General features: G+C 32.5%; 1 protein-coding gene across 1 annotated transcript; it reads right to left on the bottom strand.

Annotated features, from left to right (window-relative positions):
* Nucleotides 1-287: 287 nt before the first annotated feature.
* Nucleotides 288-8,552, bottom strand: LOC133179431 (uncharacterized). The gene is made up of 6 exons (XM_061314192.1): nt 8,324-8,552; nt 6,936-7,021; nt 5,728-5,827; nt 5,388-5,512; nt 1,416-1,547; nt 288-1,312 (listed from the first exon to the last, which is right to left on the bottom strand). The coding sequence occupies exons 2-6, from the start codon at nt 7,012-7,014 to the stop codon at nt 837-839; spliced, it is 912 nt and encodes a 303-aa protein (XP_061170176.1). The 5' UTR covers nt 7,015-7,021; nt 8,324-8,552; the 3' UTR covers nt 288-836.
* Nucleotides 8,553-13,507: the final 4,955 nt, after the last annotated feature.

Here is a 13,507-nt window from a genome sequence, read left to right as displayed (position 1 = left end):
CTAAAAGCATTTTAAACTTGCCCTAGGCAAAAACTTTTGTGGTAAAACAAATAACATTAAATCGTAGATGGTAAATCATTTGCTTAATAACTTAATGTAAAAACTTTAAATAGCATTTCAATGTTTGATAAATTCTCCCAATGTAAAAATCATACAATAAATTGTTCTTGCGCTTTTTAGGATCTGTGTAATATTCTTCATATTATTTATTTAATAAATATATATATATATCGTACAAAGTACAAACAGAATTATTTTAATTACGAAAACATTTAAATACTTGACATTGTTATTCAAATTTAGGAAATTATAAGTACAAATTTTTGAGTTGAGAAAAATTTCTTAATAGACAGCTCAATATATATTAATTGAACACATCACAGACGTTTAGAGTACGAAGCAATGTTTTTCGTTTTTATCCATAAAAAACTCCGTTAAGTACCGTTATTTGACCATCCTCATCGACTTTTTCGTAATGTAAAAAGGGAAAAGATTCAAAACTTTTTGATAATCCTTCAGTTTCTAGAGCTCACTCAAATCATGGAAGGATTCACTCGTTTTTAAAACATTAGGCCTTCCAAACAAAATATTCGTTGATTCACAAAATGATACGTTCATAAAAAAAATTAATTATGGCGATATTTTGTCAGACAGGCTTATGTTTAAAATCAACATATACGAAGAATATCTTCAATACACTGGAATTCCTTTTCGGAATTTTATTACTTTTGTCAAAGTTTAAATATTTTTTTGGCACAAAATAAACAATATGGACGGAACCTTTGCTTGAACACAATGACAGACTGATTCCTTGCTTCAGAATCGTAGATATTGCTTCAGTACCGACTAACCTCCCCTGGATAGCTCGGTAAACTGTCTGTCCGACCCGCATCAGGGTTAGGGTCACTGAAAGAATAGGGTGGTGGTGGGGAAGAAGAATTCGTGGGACTGTCTATAGAGGGCGGAGGCCCCGAGCTGTAGGGTGGAGGAGACAAGACTCGTAAGGATATAATGTCATCCTCCGTTGGGAGGGAACCTACACTCCTCCCCATGTGGTGGTGAGTAAAAACCGAATTCGTTCTGCTTATTGGTTGATGACTTCTCTGACGGTTATCAAATGGTTCTACAGTCTGGGCAGTGTTTCTACATGGACAGCCACAGCGTTTTGTAGACAGACATACACACAAGACGATAAAAAATATCACAGAGCACAGCACCGCGCCACCAATGCCCGCAATGATAGCCACTTTGTTTGTTTTTTTACCCAAAGGAGCTTCTGAAGTTGTTTGATAGGGCCTTGAAAAGTTAAGACCTGTAAACAAACCAAAAATATTTTCTTAAAAACACGTTTTAAATTTTTCTTAAAATCTATGGAGTGTTTATTTTCAGTTTTGAGTTATTGAATAGTTTCTTACCTGCGACGTAGGAAAAATTCATTCCTTTTGTCTCTACCATGCTGTCTGACACAAAGAGCACGTCTAAAACATTCCTTGCACTAATAACTTCCGGTTCCTGGGAACCACAGAACTTCTTCAAGCTTTTACTACCTGCAATTATTATTATTTTTTTTAAAATAATTTTGCAATTTTTTTTTGTTGATAAAATAAAATATCACTGAATATTCGAGCTGACATGGGTCATATTTCTGCCCCCTGATAATGGACAATGTACATAAAGGATACCTCTTACTGTGGCTGTAAAGTCCATAGTTTCAAAAATTTAAATTAACTGAGGCTTTACACCGAGTTTATAAATTGTAGCATTATTGTTCTTAAGGAAGCTTTGATAATTTGTGCCCTTACTATAACGAACTCTTATTCTTTTACACACCTTTGCATAATTCTATGAGAAAGATTATGAAAAATCGGAAAATGAACCTTTGCTCTTTCTTAGGAAAATCTTTACAAGTAATCTCTCCTACGCACACTTATATAAATCCTTGATTCTTATCAAGCCTGGAGGGCCATGATTTGAACATTACATAAGGATGCTTGTTTTAAATTTTTGACTCCTTGTGAGCCAATTGCTTGTGGGGAAAATAATTTCCCAGACATCCCTATATATAAAACATTGACCAACCGTTGTACTACATGAATAGGGGAAGTTTTTTAAGTTTTTGGAAACATTAGGACCGGGAGCTAATTTTACGCTGCACGAGAATGCTATCTTTTTTGAGCAAAAATCTGAAATATATTTTTGCTCAAAGTTTTTCTGTCGTCTGACATTATTTATTTTGTTTCTGTCAGTTACCTTTATGCATTTCTTCTCAAAAGTCATAGGGTCAATTTCAATTAAACAGACCACTTAAAATCCTTAAGTTCAGAGTATTTGTTCTCGTCAATAATGGGGAATATTCCACCTTCCACATAAGGATAGTTAATAAATATTGTTGTGAGGTCATATAAAAACCTTTTTCTTGAAAACAGACAGACCAGAAAAGACAAAACTTATTTTGAAAGCACTTTCTGAAAAAGGCGAAGAAATTGAATAGTGATCGATCTCAAGAACCTAAAACAATACAAATTTGTAAACAGGGCATAAAACACAGACCCCTGGAAATTCCGAAGGTAATATCAGGTACCTAGGAGGAGTAAGCATCCTCTGTCGACTGGTCACACCCGCCAGGAGCCCTATGTTTTGATCAGTGGACAGAATAACCTGAAGTCAAATGTAATATAAAAACGAAGGCCCAGCGATTGGCCGGAAACATGTCGGTCAAAATACGACTCAATGAGAGGCTGTATTTGCCAAGAACATCATTAAAACAACAAATTTACGAAATTCTGACTTTAAGTAAGGTTGTGGAAATCCCTGTAACATCAACTTATTTGTCAGTAGCCTGCCACGCTTTAAAAAGAATGATAGTACTCAAAGCATGCTTTTGAGTATCGAATAAGTTGGGTGACATATACACCATATGCAGGTGAAAGTGGAATATTATTACATAAATAAAGAACATTGAGGATGAAAAAGCTGAAGTCGCATTATTTGTCATACAGCTTAGAGGCTAGTTGGCCCTTATCGTCTCTAGTCGGTAAAACATCTAATTATGAAATAGATGTGGCAGACTCTGTGGTGTCTTTTATTTTGAGTTCAACTTATGAATGGAAGTACCTATTGTTAATTGATAAAACGCAATCGATATACTGTAGAAGTACACTTTTTCTGCATGGTATTTATTTACGCTTTCTACGAAGTCACTTTGTTCCAGCTTACTTAAAGTACACATAAGACATATAAATGCAATCTAAGAAATTCGCGTAATATTTTCTACACCTGAATTGAGCAGAAATTGTGATTCCGTGGAATTGTGGCCCCGTGGAAAAAAGCACGTTTACAGAATCTGAATGTCGAGTTGAAGGTCACGTTCAGCAAGTTTTTGATTTTTCTCGTACAGAAGCTTTTGAATAAATTCTGCTTTATAGGAATATAAAACAGGGCGGCTAATAATAGAGCACAATTAGCTCCCATCGATATTCCAAAAGATTGTTGGAAGACTTAATCTTCATAGATGTTCAAAGACTTCATAAATGTTGTCGATGAAAAACTCCAGTATCCTTTTTAATGTCGATCTCAGAGTACGTGTGTGTAGAATCAGAGTGGTTTTTACGAAGTAATTTTGTAGATGCTAATTACAAGATATGAAAATTTCCGAATTCTACTTTTATTGAAGAAGCAGTTGATTTCGGAAAGTCGGGTCTTTCATTTATTGTGAAAAATGGTTGAATTTAAAGTGTTGAAAAGTTTTGGCAAATTTTTGTGATTTTGAATTTTGTGAAAGTTTTATGGAGTATTATAGAATCTATATTTGTTAAACACTTCTTCCGGGCTCTCTTTTATTACAGACGCACTCGTCTGTGATATCAAAAAGCGTAGTTTTTTTTTTAATTTTTTGTGAGGAATAGTTGTACAAAGTGCAGAGAAGTCATACTCTATAATGTTTTTTTTTTTTAAGATTTTTAAAATTTTTATTTATTTATTGTTTGTGAAACCACATTTGATTTACAATACTTTCTAGAATATACAGTACGTCTGAAGTTTCTACTTTACAGCAGCTAATATTTTTGTGAGGAGTAAAGATGCAGGCTTGTTAGAGCATTTGCTGGACCTGGTAATGTATTTTTGTTTGTAATTTTTATGAAAATTAGGAATCCAGTATAGGTAGGGTAAATCAAACTCACTTTCGTTGACTGGAATGTAAGTAGAGTAAGTTTTAAAAGTATTAAAGAACTAAATGTGATGTGGACGAAATTCATCCCTAAAAAGTGAACTGAGTATAAGTTGGATTTACAGATGTAGAATTAAAACCAAGTTTTTTTCTAAAATACAGTTGTAATAATGATCCTTACAAACAAAGACGATATTGTAACAAGCCTTGTCAGCTAGAACCATGATATATATTGTTCATATATTCTTTCCAATTATTTTATCACTTCCGATTAAGTGAAAACGGAAGTATAGATGGTTTGCAAATTGCCTTTTAATTTTATTTAATATATCTAAAACACTTAATTTACTCTGACAGAGTGTTTGGTCTTCCTCTTCACATTTGGCCTATCTTCTAGTGTAATCCTCGACAGAATTTAAAATAGAAATGAGGTTCTGTCGCCAACTGAACGATTAGGTTATTTAGAACCTTTTAAAATGATTGCTTTCAGAGCGTCATTTTCACAATTTATTTACATCAGCAGAAACGAGGTATCCATTGGGACTATAGTTCAAAGAAGAGGAAGGACAAGAACATTTTGTTTTAGATGTTCAATATCTAGGCACTGTAAGGTTTGTTTATAATTGAAAAGCTCGGAAGCAATAGTTTGGAAATATCTGTAGGAAATGAAGGCAGTTGTCTTCAACTTGAAATATAGTGGAATGCAAAACTGAACTTTTTTTATGATAAAGAATGTTACAAATGTCCACTGCATATATATTACTTTGTTGGCAAATTTAAGTTAAAGGAACCAACGGGTTGAATCGGAATTATTATTTTCCGACACACTTGACGGCCTAAAGAGCCTGTACTGGACAACATCTATGTAGTGCAAATTCGCATTAATTTTTATGTTTAATCCCAAGTAGTCAAACTGGGGAAACAATAGGGTATTAAAAAAATTGTAAAATTCTCTCAAGATCAGCAAGGCTGCATTGAGTCAAGTGCTTGCAAGCATCTCAATATTGTTCAGTTCAATTTGTTTTCTTCAAATTATTCATTCCGGGTATGGTTTTGCCATTCTTTCTACGACTTGTAGACATCATCTCATTGCACATACAAAATGAGGCATACAAAGATTTTGCAATTTGATGAAATATGATTCCAGCAATACTTCAATAATGTTTACATTAGTCCGTGAGTCCTATAAGAGAAAATATTATTTTACGTATTGCCTTACCTTCTAAGACCTCAACGTAATCTCCATTGCATTTGGAGTTAGGGAACTCTATAAAGGAATTCACCACTTTAAATCTTATTTTTAGCCCAGGTGGGGCATGAATTCTCCATTTGCACTGCTCATTTCTGTACAAAACAGATAAGAATGATTGTTAATAACCCAAATATTTTAGAGGTTAAAAAATACTTTAAGACAGGAATGTGAAATCTTTTATAAATGAATACAATTTCTTACTTCAAAATCTTTCGAAGAATTTTATATTTTGAAGTTTAAGTATTGTAAAAGTTGTAAAGAAGAAACACTGGATTAAAACCATATATTGGTGAATAAGATAACTTACGGTGGATAATTTGAGGGATAGTTAGACGTGCTGGCAAACTTCGGAAAATTTTCAGCATTTAATATTCTTTTTGTCGGTGGACATCGTTGTTGACAAGTAGCTGAAAAAAAAATACCAAATAAAAATCCAAAGATTGGGTCATCGGTTTTAATCACGGTCAAACTATCGTGGAATATTTCTCATCTGAATGTTTACAGAATTAACTAATCTCAGATTTTATATGTATTTTTATGTATTTTTCTCCGAACTGCAGTTAATCGTGGTGAACTATGATGAAGCTGTTTTAATCACTTTGAGTCTACATTAGATTCTAAGTACATGCATCATAAGTGAGCGAATCTTGCAATCCGGTGTAATCTATATTAAGATGAAATATTTCTGATGATTGGTTTCTTCTTCGAGAAATACGAGTGTGTCTACATTTCGGTTTCGTAATATATAAATTGAGAAAATTAGAAAACAATATGATGACAAAACAGGTACTTATAAAGTTACATTCTATTACTTCAATTTCCTTTGAAGACTAGTATACGATGCTAATAAAATATGAAGATAACGAACAGTAGGCAAAGTGAAAGTCAATTGAAACAACACATATTTGGAGCAGAGCAAACACGAACTTCTTAAAACATCAGAGGTGAGATCAGGTGCCATGGAGGATTAAGCATCCCCTGTCGACCGGTCACATCCGCCATATGCCCCTTATCATGATCGGGCAAATCATGACAAGGAGAAAAGTCCGTAGACAATTCATTGTGAAAATAATGGCCAAAAAATTTGTATGAAAGACGTTAGTCATCATTCGACTTAATGATAGATTGTATTTGCTGACAAGGTCAGTGTATCAACTATAGAATTTGCGAAATGTTCACTTTAAACAACTTTTGATATTTCTGTTATTTGTCAATTGTTTGCCTTGTTTTAGAAATTGTTCGTACCTAGACCTTGCTCTTGAGTATCGTATCAGCTGGGAGACATAAACTCAATATGGAGGTGATAATGGTATATTGCTACATAAAGAAGGGGCGTTGACGATAGAAAAGTTGAAGTCATTGTAAAATTTTGTTGTTAAGTTTCTATTAAAGTCTTTTCTAGTAAAATATCCAAATTTGAAACAGATGTGTCAGACTTTGTGGTATCTTTTGTTTCGAGTTCAAAGGGATATACATGTAAATAATTTAAATATAGGTAAATAAATGGTTCCTTACCTATTTTTATGTTAAAGGCCATTAATATCCAAGTTACAAGAGTTAGGTATCGTTTTTTGGTTGAGCATCCATCGGCCATAACACGTCTATAAAACAAAACGTATTGGTCATCTTAAATATCAAAACATATACGCTTACAAACTCACATGTACGCATCATTTACATGTAGGAATAATTAAAAACAAAAAAAGGGTAAAAGAATGTTTTAGATATATACTTAATTTTAAATGGTTTGGGATATATCATAATTTCATACTTCTTGCCATCAACTATATCAATGTCTGATAAGTTTAAGAAAAACGAGAAAGGGATTTAAACATGAAAACGTTTTGAAAAATACGGTTAAAAAATAATGTAATTTGTATACAAGTATATCATAAAAGACGCAATTTATCAATAAGATCTTTTTTTTTTTTTTATCTTTGAATAAACTCCAAAACCTGCATGATTTTTATCGAATGTTATATATAGACAATTTGTTTTTCAGAGAGAGAAAAATCAACAGTCTCGCAAAGGAGAGTTGGATCAACTATGCTTTACAGTAACTGTAATACGGTAAAAATTTAATGGTCACATTTTAGTGCAAGGTTTCTTAGCACTAAGACATATATTAAAGTGCACAATGTTATGTAATTGTCTTCCCCGAGTTTAAAAAATTAAGATCTTAAGAAACTCTGTATAACAATACAATTTAGGTACGAAAACTCTCCACTAAATTATTTTAAACCTTTTCCTTACATATGGCAATGACACTTTTTTTCCAAGATATAGAACAATTATTGGTAGTCACGATTTAAACCTACATATGTCTTACTATTGAAATCAGGTTGTAATCAATATCATTGGGCTCTATTTACTCAGCACACATACTTAAATCTCAAAAAGTTTTAAAATCTCTTCCTCGTGTTTAAAACATGATCACAGATGCATATAATTAGCACATGTCATTATAGTTTGTGTCCCACTTCTTAAACCAGATTTGATTCTAAGATTTTGTAAAATTGCTGGTCAGTATCACAGTGCCAATGTATGTAAATAATCTGCATTGAGGTACTAGTATCTAAACTGTCTTAAAATGATATAAGAAATATATACATTTATTTATTTAATTCAAATATACGAACGCTTATACTCATAAACAACTTTTTATGTTGTAAATGACAATGTAAAATATATAACATGAACTATTACTAGGGAGGCTAAAGTAAGCCTTCCATTTTTCCTTTTTCTGTGAATTATATCAAAAGGTAAGAAATACATTTATTCAAATATGACAACAAATACACTTCCCGTTTTAACTTTCAGGTTTATAGTATTTTAAAGCCCCCCATAAAAAGTTGATTTACACGCTACATGTCCACACTGAAACAGATCTAGATAATTCTTACCTGGATTCACCATTTAGAATTTTTCGGACGATTTATCCCTCTGGGCCAGACATGTTTCCCAGTAGTAACATGCTACTTCAGGAAGTCTTAGTTATGGTTTTTTGTCCCTCTTCCAGTGAACAAGAAGACTCGGTTTACCTTGCCGATGACCCGGAGATTTTTTTCAGAGTTCCGGGTGAACAACTCTTGTGCGCATATTCAGAAATCCGATCTGTCATGGAGGTTTAAAATTTAAATGTCTGCTTTTGTTCGATATTTGTGTACCCTTGACGAAATGTGTAGAATAAAATCGATATCAAAGGCTTAAATCATTTCTTTAATGAGAGAGAATGTTTTCCGGATGCTTACCATTAATCGGTGTGTCAGTTGTGTTTTCAGCTTCATCAATGTAACAATCTTAGCGAGACGTTGATTCTAAACCAATAATGCCATGGCATTCTCTGTTTATTTTATTTCACTAGAGGCCTGTATTGTTTAGTTCAGTACCGCTGTACTTAAAACGTGCATGCAACAGTCTGTTTATTACACTGCCTTCAAACCGAGATTTTTTCTTGATATGATTTTAAAATATACTCTCAAAATAAATCCCAGAAAGGTACGTGAAATTCTCAAATCATGGGCAAAACATAAAAAATGTCTTATGTCTCATAAGATGCATTACAGATTTGTCGTCTCCTCACATATTCAATTGGTCTTCGGCAACTGGTCATAATATTTCTAAACAGAACACACTTCTAGTTTCAATGAGGAATTAACGTAGCTAATTAACGTAGTTGAAGTTTCTTTTTAAATAACAGTTTAAAATTTATATTTATTTAACCGATGTGTTCATACACACATATAATACGACTAAGTGCAGCATGCACAACTTATATGAATTATAGTGACATGAAATGCAGAAATGATAGTGTAAAATCATTTATTTTCGTGGGGTAAAATTTTCGTAATTTGAAAAAAAATATCAGTTCATTGGGAAGAAGTGGAGTATTGTCTTGATTGCAATTTGTAGAATTCGTGGAGGACATGGATTCGTGGGTCTCTTCATCCTACGAAAACAAAAATTACCCCCGCCCCCTTTCCCACGAAAATTCCTAATTTGCAGTAATGATATGCATATAGTAGCATAATGCAAAGTCTCGATTGTATCAAGAAGCCTGTTTATTATTTCATATTTTTGAGTGAAAACTGATTGATAATATTATTGCAACTTAAAACGAACTTTAATTATTAGTTTGAACACCAGTTATTAATTCTATTGTTGTATTAACTCACTATAATTTAACATTACAGATTCACGTACGTGAGTTAACCCATAAATTTCTATATACCAAAGCATAACATTAATTTAGATTTACCACTATATGTGGATTTTTACAACAATTTTATAAATAAATCTATCTTTTAATTATTTTTGTTCAAGCCAAAGACTTGTTTTGCTGTCTTTTCCTTTGCTGCCAATTTACAATATGTAGAGTAAAACACAAATAAAAAGAAAATGATGGAGTTACTACCAGTTTGGTTTACTCACTCAAATTTTTCACAATCTTTTCGTATTTTCACACCTTTATTTTAGTTTATTTTCTCAAAGTTATCTTTAGCTTATTTTCATTAAAATCACCAAATTAACCGTAGAATCGTCAAATTGTAGAAGTGTTGCATAAACATTTAAGATACCCAATTAAGGATCTATGATTGATTTTTCCCACACAGAGGAAAGTATATAGCATTTGTTTCTTTGTCCTTGTCGCATTGCATCGTATAATGATACATGCAAAACAGATCAAGAAAATGACCAGCATCCACACTTTTACGGAATGCGCTTAAAATTCGCCCTTGATCACACCTTTACGGAATCTTCTTATACTGGAAGATGTCGGGTTGGTTGCTGCGCTGTAAAATTAGTCTAGTTGACCTTACATTTATGTCTGTGAATACCTGCTTCTGGTGAACAGGGTATCACAAAAAAGGGATTGCAGAAAAATCCAGGATCTTTTTTCAAGTAACTGGCAAAAATGAAAAACGTTGGCTGATATCAAATATAATGAAGTGCTGTGCTGTTCATTCGCTTTTCATCTTTACCAGTCAGATTTCTGTGTGATTTTTCGAACTCGATAAAAGTCCAAACAGAAACAATCTTTTTATAGTATTAATATTTAAGCATTTAGCTAAAAGATCGTTATAATAATGAAAATCGAAGTTTTCTAACTATGCAATGAAATCGGTAAAATCTGAGAGTGTACAAACAGAAGAATTGGTTATCATGTTTCCTTTGGGTGTCTGAATAGATCTGCTATACCTCCTCAGCCACTTTATCCATTCAAGTGAATTTAAGTATATATAGTCTGTAGTCGTGATATTTGGTCACGAGAGTATATAGGTAATCGTTCGAGATTCTAACCCCACACAAAGATATATGTACGCAGTCTAAATTGGACATTTAAAAACCCTGAACTTTTAAAAATGATCCAACAGTCACGGTCAGAAGACTTAAATCTTCATTCTTACATATGCTCTAATTATAAACAGTTTGCTTTTTGCATGTATCAGTTTTTAAACTAAATTAATGACGCTATCTCGTTTGTATCTTTTTTTCTTAACATATATATTTAATGCTATCAATTCTTGAGTAATTTTTTGTAATGTAAATATTTGATTTTACTATTTTTATTAAACTTTGCTTTTTATTGTATGTTTCTGCATTTTTATGCATCTTGCATTTCTTTTTTTAAAGCTTTAATTATACCATCTTCTATATAATTTTAGTATAATCTTATTGTTAAGCGCCTTTGAGTAATTTTTATTATACAGGGCGCTCTTCAAATGATTTATTTATCATTATAAAATACAACATATATTGTAATAATTCTAAAATATTTAAAATAAATAATATTTTTTTGTTGAGTATTATTTTTTGGAAGGGGGGGGGTCAGGAAAATGTTCACACTAGTTAAGATCCTACATTCAGAATGGTGGCTATCAATCGTGGTTTATGCTCAATGCACAGAAATTGATAATTGATTACATTATTTCTTTGCAAATAGTTTTGAAATAACTACCAGAAAATCAAAAAATATTGTCTTCCACTAATTATAAATCTTCCCTTGCCACTGAATGAATGACTAATTGATTTGTCATGTGTTTATTGGCAATTGAACATTGTTGCTTAGAAAAAGACAGCAAGGAAAGGTAACTCAAAAATCAATATAATGCAGAAAACATCCATTAGTTTAATGCCTACTTCCGAATTTGGATTGTGATACCGTATTTCAAGTGATTTCTAAGCAACAACATAAATATTTGCTTTTTCTACTCGAAGATGGATTCATGTTTTTAAAAATTAATTCACCCATGCAAGATATCTGTCATCTCTTGGTTTACCAATAAAAAAATCTGGTAGTACGTTATGTAAAAGGTGAACATAATAGACAATCTTATAAATCCAGAACCAAAACGAATCGTGAACAGCACAAAAACACAACACGTGGAAACACAAGGTGGGATCAGGTGCCTAGGAGGAGTAAGCATCCCCTGTCGACCGGTCACACCGGCCATGAGCCCTATGTATTGATCAGGCATACTGAGTATTCCATAGTTAAATTTAATACAAAAGCAAATTACCTAACGAAGGTTTGAAAGATGTCAGTCAAAATTTAATTGAACATGGGTCGTATGTACAAACAAGGTCATATTAAAGACAGTAGAATTTGCGAAAAACTAACTATTAACGGGAATGTTGAAATCCGTGTAACTTACCAACTTATTTGTCGGTAGTTTACCTCGGTTTAAAAATTGATCTTTTCAAAGCATGATCTTGCGTATCGAATCAGTCAGGAGACATAAACACTATATACAGGTGACGTTACTGCATAAATAAGGGAAGTTGACGATGAACATTCAGAAAATTTGAAATCACAATATTGCCAAAAATCAAAAGCAGACTTTTCAACAATCTATATTCAACTATATTTCATGAAAAATGAAAGACACGGCTTTTCAACATCATGGACAACTGCTTCTTCAATAAAAGTAGGATTCGGAAATTTTCATATCTCGTGATTGGTCATTTACAATTTTACGCTGTTAAAAATCATTTCCATACCATGAATGAGGTAAATTACATTAAAAAGTAATAACTAAAATTACAATTTCTTTGCCTTTTTCTTAAAGTCTTGAATTATTAAGATAAAAAGCTGGACACCACAGAGTCTGCAACCTCTGTTTCATATTTTGATGTTTTTCTAGAGAAAGACATTAATGGCAAACTTAAATCTAAACTTTACAACAAACGTGATGACTTCAACTATTCTTTTGTCAGCTCCCCTAAGTTATGTAGCAATATACCTTATCAACTGCAATGGTGTTGACTCGATACTTAAGAGCATGTTCTGTGTGCGAACAATTTCTAAACCAAGGCAAGCCTACTGACAAATAAGTTTATTTTACAAGGGTATCAACAATCTCATTCAAGTCAAAATTTTGCAAATTCCATGGTCGATACAATGATTTTATTTGCAATTAATACCCGACTTAAGGTCTAATGTTGACATTTGTATTTAATACAAATTGTTAGGCCATTATATCCATACTGTCTACGGATAACTCAATCAATACAATGGGATCATGGCGGCTGTGACCTGTCGAGAGAGGATGCTTACTCCTCATGGCACCTGATCCCACCTCTGATGTTTTCGGGGTAAGTGTTTGCTGTGTATAGTTTTTATAGGACTTTTGAGGATGGTTACTGTTCGTTATCTGTACATTTCATGGTGTTAAGAGTGGACAGCACCAAGTAAATTTTCTTCCACTTTGACTGATTACCTCAGTTTTAAAGCATTTTTTTTTAGAACTGACAGTCCCAGGTATATTTATTTGCATTAAAAAAAATCGCAAAAAAATATTTTCCTTTTTTAATGGAAAGTAATCGGTTAGAGTATAAAAAGTATCAAGATTAGCAACTTCTTTCAGTTTCTGTCGAGCAAGAATACTAATTAATCAGATACTAGGTATCTAATTAAAGAAGCATTTTATTTGAGTACAGAATCTGTAATAACATATGCTTACACATGGAATTCTCAGTAGATGAAATATCTTGGCAGTAAACTTTATTTGAATAGCAGAGGAATTATGATAAAAATTTTGTTAATATAGCAGATGCATTCTTCAGGGAAGTGCACATTTGAACTT

The sequence above is a fragment of the Saccostrea echinata genome, unplaced genomic scaffold (genome assembly GCF_033153115.1).
Source record: "Saccostrea echinata isolate AGI-Se365-2 ecotype Australia unplaced genomic scaffold, CSIRO_AGI_Sech_v1 ptg000004l, whole genome shotgun sequence".
NCBI classification, from domain to species: domain Eukaryota; kingdom Metazoa; phylum Mollusca; class Bivalvia; order Ostreida; family Ostreidae; genus Saccostrea; species Saccostrea echinata.
This window is presented reverse-complemented; position numbering and strand designations above follow the sequence as displayed.

Coding starts and splice junctions, on each gene's coding strand:
- LOC133179431 (XM_061314192.1), bottom strand. CDS start 7,014: ATGGCCGATGGATGCTCAACCAAAAAACGATACCTAACTCTTGTAACT. Junction 5,828..6,935: donor GGCCTTTAACATAAAAATAG/GTAAGGAACCAT, acceptor TTTTTTTTTCAG/CTACTTGTCAACAACGATGT. Junction 5,513..5,727: donor TATCCCTCAAATTATCCACC/GTAAGTTATCTT, acceptor TGTTTTGTACAG/AAATGAGCAGTGCAAATGGA.